At 36.1% G+C, this 5252-nt stretch overlaps 1 protein-coding gene across 1 annotated transcript in view; it reads left to right on the forward strand.

The window, feature by feature from the left end:
* Positions 1–5252, forward strand: part of sec14l8 (SEC14-like lipid binding 8) — an 18444-nt gene that overhangs the window by 4961 nt on the left and 8231 nt on the right. Inside the window, exons 4-8 of the mRNA XM_016460725.1 lie at positions 1889–1951; positions 3009–3197; positions 3319–3414; positions 3496–3556; positions 3701–3784. Coding sequence (XP_016316211.1) covers positions 1889–1951; positions 3009–3197; positions 3319–3414; positions 3496–3556; positions 3701–3784 — 493 coding nt within the window. The remainder of the gene's footprint in view (positions 1–1888; positions 1952–3008; positions 3198–3318; positions 3415–3495; positions 3557–3700; positions 3785–5252) is intronic.

The following is a 5252-nucleotide window of genomic DNA, read 5'->3' on the forward strand; positions in this document are numbered from 1 at the left end:
TAAAAAGAAATATATATATATATATATATACTGTATATATATATATATATATATATATATATATACAGTATATAAACAATTTTAATATTTTTTTTCTGTGATGCAAAGCTGAATTTTCAGCGGACATTTTTTTTATTATTAGTTCAATATAATTGTGCTGCTAAATGAAGTGTGAAAGTGATTTTTTTCAGGATTATTTGATGAATCAAAAGTCCAAAAGAATAGCATTTGTTTGAAATAGAAAACTTTTGTGACATTATAAATGTCCTTACTGTCACTTCTGATCAATTGAATGCGTCCTTGCTGAATAAATATATTTTAAAACTATATACATTTATTTAATAAAGTCTTGCTGACCCCAAACTTTTGAACGGTAATATATATCATCATATTTAACATTGCTGTAAATTCAGTGTATAAACAAACTCTTGGTATCACTAGTTCTGTAATTTAAACCTCACATTTACTCAATACTGAATAATCCTATTTACACAATAATGAATAATGTGTAATTCTTTAACCTTTGGGCACAGACTGTGTCAAACTGCACTGAAAGAAGAACATTTCTGTAAATCTCTGGATTCATACAGTGTGATGAATTTGGGTGTGACTGACCTTCACGATACCAGGCTTTATGTCAGCGTTTGGTGTACGCTACCCAAAGGCTTCAAACAACATGTTGAATAACACTATGTAATATGATCTCACTAATATTAGGCCCTGTTGAATTTCAAAGGGAGAATCGCTGAATTAGTTCATCACTCACAGCGTCGGTTTATTGCTGTGTGTTGATAAAGCTCAAAAAACAACAAAATATTTCTCTTAATCTCAACAAGGCTGCATTTATTTTGATCATAAATACAGTAAAAAAAGCAGTATTGTGAAATAGTATTACAGTTTAAAATAATTGTTTTAAAATGTAATTCATTCCTCTGGTGGGAAAGCTGAATTTTCAGCATCATTACTCCAGTCTTCAGTGTCACATGATCCTTCAGAAATCATTCTAATATGCTGATTTGCTGCAGAAACATTATATAATAATAATAAATATATTCATTTTGTTTAGCAAGGACACATTATCACATTAACCAAAAGTAATGACTGTAAAAAATGTTACAAAAGATTTATATTTCAAATAAATGCTGTTATTTAAAATTTTGTATTAATGAAACTGTCCTGGAAAAACGTGTATAATGGTTTCCACAAAAATCTGTTTTAATTTTTTCTTGAGCAGCAAATCATCATATTGGAATGATTTCTGAAGGTTCATGTGACACTGAAGACTGGAGTAATGATGCTGAATGTAAAATGGAAAACACTGTTTTTACTATATTTTAGGTCAAATAAATGCAGCCTTGGTGTGCATAAGAGACTTAATTCTTTTTAGTTTTGTTCAAAAAAATGAATTATTGCAAACTTGACTGGCAATATGTTTTTTTCTGGGCTTACAATTATATTATTAATCCGTAATAATAACAAAAGTATTCATGCAGCATCTTTGAACAGATTGTGGTGCAAATGAGTCACGTTAGTGCCTAATCACAGCTCATGGGCGATTACACCATGATCATTCTGTGCTATTGGGTGTTCAAAGTGCTGTTTGCTTTCCCATTGTGTGAGTGATGCTTGTGTAGTTCATGGGTTTTTTATTACAGACATTTTCTCGCCATCTTGTATCTCTGAACTCTGTTACCAGTATCCATTGAACCTCAGGTCAAAGCACAGCAGTATCTAATACACAGAGACTCATGGTGGCAAATTATGTTCAGGCAGAACTGATAACGCTGTCAAACTTTGCTGTGGTGAAGGTTTAAATCTTGATCATGTTAACAGTTTTAGAGCAAAAACACAGGCATGTTTTTAATCATGTGTTGTTTTTCATGCACAGCACATGGAATTTCGGAAACACTTGAAAGTTGACACCATCACTACAGAGTGGCAGGTGCCAGAGGTATGACACACTCGTTTAATGATTAAAGAACATATATATTTCATATCTAACATATCTATACTTTTTAATATTTACATTACTGTTCAAAGCAGTTACACTACTCTTCAAAGTAGTTTGAATCAGTAAAATTAGTAAAAAGATTTTTATGTTCACCAGTCAAAAACAGTAATAGTGTGAAATAGTATTACACTTTAAAATATTTGTATTATTATATATTAATTATTTAAGATATTCTGTTTAGTATAGTTTACATTTTAATTTTTTTTCTGTAATTGCAAAGCTGAATTTCATCAGCGATTACTCTAGTCTTCTGTGTCTAGAAATGAACAGGTGTTTTTTGCCGCTGTCCCTTGACCTCTATTATGATTGGCTGACCTACTCAAGCTCATTATAAACACTGCCATTTCTTAAAGGGGTCATCGGATGCCAATTTTCCACAAGTTGATATGATTCTTTAGGGTCTTAATGAAAAGTCTGTAACTTAGTTTGGTTAAAATTTCTCAATGGTAGTGTAAAACACTGTTTTTAGCCCGTCAAAAACAGCTCTTTTCAGAGCAAGCTCTTTTCTTGCATGCCGCTTTAAATGCAAATGAGCTCTGCTCGCCCCGCCCCTCTCTTCCGAGCCGCTCTCTGAGAGACGTAAACTTTAGCAGCATTCATCGTGAAACTTGCTAACTAGCACGTTATTAGCAAAGGCGATTTTGCAAAGATTAATTAAAAAAACCTTACACTCACTTCTTCTAGAGGTGAAGCTGGATCACGAATGATTCGCGCGAAGGTAGACGCATTTAGGTAGATCGGGGGGCGCATTCCCTTCAGAAACAAATGTAATCCACTGTGTCTTCAGCAGCTCAGATGTCGGAAGTGCATGTCGATGACCCCTTTAATGAAACTTTTTTGTTAGTTTCAGTAAATATTTTGCATAAAGTGGGAAAGGTTTTTTGCAATGCTGATGTTGAGTGTATATACAGTACATCAAGCTCTCCTGTTTTCCATGATGTGTCCCAGTTTAATTTTATGATTTACACTTGTATTGATTTTTGTGCTCACTGCTCAGGTAATAGACAAGTATCTGTCTGGTGGCATGTGTGGCCATGACCGTGAAGGGAGCCCCGTCTGGTATGATGTCATCGGACCTTTGGACCCTAAGGGTCTGATGCATTCGGCGTCCAAGCAGGACTTAATCAAGTCTAAAGTCAGAGACTGTGAGATTCTGCAGAAAGAGTGTGACTTACAGAGCGAACGGGTATGTGTGCGGCTGTGAAAAGTGCTGAGGAATAGTGAGGAGGTTATGATGAATCATATCATGGCTTTATGTGTGTATTTAATAGTTTATGTCTGTCTGCTTTCTCTTTCTTCCCTCCCAGTTGGGTAGGAACATTGAGGCAATTACTATGGTCTATGACTGTGAAGGTCTGGGAATGAAGCACTTATATAAGCCTGCTATAGAGACTTATGGAGAGGTGTGTTTTTTGATTTTTAATATATTGTTTGGTTCTTTCAGTTGCATTAGACTCATTTATGTCTTTAATGTTCTTTCACAGGTTCTCACTATGTTTGAAGATAACTATCCAGAGGGACTCAAGAGGTTATTTGTCATTAAAGGTCAGTAGTATCTTCCAAACTTTGTCAGTTATTAATATGGTATATTTGCACACTTAGGAGTTATTTAGTAAGCAATACATATTGTGCATGTCCCTATGATATACCGCTTGTGAAATCAGAATCTCAAGACTGTTTCTGTTGCAGCACCCAAACTGTTTCCTGTGGCTTACAATCTGGTGAAACATTTTTTGAGTGAGGATACTCGCCGTAAGGTCATCGTACTGGGATGTAAGTGAACACACATATCTTAACGCGCTAATGTCTTTTCAGGGTTCCTACGCAGTATGGAATTTAATTTTAGTAATATCCAGGTCTGGATAAGTATGGAAAAAAGAAAACAGAGTATGAAAAATATTTGTTTCCAGACTGTTGCCCCATATAAAGTTGGGAATTTCTCAAAATAAATGTATCAGACAAGCAGAGTGCTTTTCATGTTTTTTGGAGTAGGCAACCAGTGCTGTTAAACGTTTAGTGATCACACGACTTATTGAATTTAAGGTGCAAATTTTCATTCGGCAAAACTGTTTGTCTAACCAGTCTCTTTTAAACTTCACTAAATTAATGCGTGTATGCATTCTGCCACCTCTGTCTCAATATACTGTACAACGCGACATATGTGACAAATCATATGTGACCCTGGACCACAAAACCAGTCTTAAGTCGCTGGGGTATATTTTTAGCAATAGCCAAAAAAACATTGTATGAGTCAAAATTATCGATTTTTCTTTTATGCCAAAAATCATTAGGATATTAAGTAAAGATCATGTTCCATGTAGGGTTGGGCAGATAGACGATGCCATCGTCCATCACCGATGGCTGACAGACATCACGATGTTAAGCTGACATTGGCCTCTGACCATCATGGCCTCCTAACCATCCCCATATCTACTGATTGGCTTCATCACTCTGTCTCCTCTCCACCAATAAGCTGGTGTGTGGTGGGCGTTCTGGCACACTATGGCTGCCGTCGCATCATCCAGGTGGATGCTGCACACTGGTGGTGGATGAGGAGATACCCCCTGACAATGTAAAGCGCTTTGAGTGCCTAGAAAAGTGCTATATAAATGTAATGAATTATTATTATTATAATAAATAGCCTACGAGATGGGAGGATAAAAAAATATTTCAATATTTTTTCTCGCAGTTATATCGTTGGGTAGGTATAGGCGACTGTATATAAATTGTGGGCATCAGGGAGCCACTATTGAAACCGTTTCGATTGCGCGCTCTCATTTTACTTTCACTTTCACTTTTGAGATTTGCGATCACAAGGACTCTATACTACGGAGCAGCAGTACCTACCACACATTTGACAATATTAGATGTTTGTCATACAAATCATTCGCCATCGTCCTATCAGACATTTCTCCTTACTCTGTGTATGTGGTAAGTGAACTTTCATGTACTGTAATGCAACAGACTACCGCTAGCAAGCGGCTAACCTTTTAGTGGCTCCGTATAACGCGTTATTTGTTTCACGCTTCGGACACACCCCTAACCCTGCCCCGCCCCCCCGATGTCATCGTCCATCACGATGTTTCAATGTTGACATCGTCCGATGCCAATTTGGTAGACATCGCCCAACCCTAGTTCCATGAAGATATTTTGTAAATATCCTACCATAAATATATCAAAACTTAATTTTTGATTAGTAATATGCATTGCTTAGAACTTCATTTGGACAACTTTAAAGGCG

This window comes from Sinocyclocheilus anshuiensis, unplaced genomic scaffold (genome assembly GCF_001515605.1).
Source record: "Sinocyclocheilus anshuiensis isolate Anshui unplaced genomic scaffold, SAMN03320099.WGS_v1.1 scaffold36, whole genome shotgun sequence".
Lineage (NCBI taxonomy): Eukaryota > Metazoa > Chordata > Actinopteri > Cypriniformes > Cyprinidae > Sinocyclocheilus > Sinocyclocheilus anshuiensis.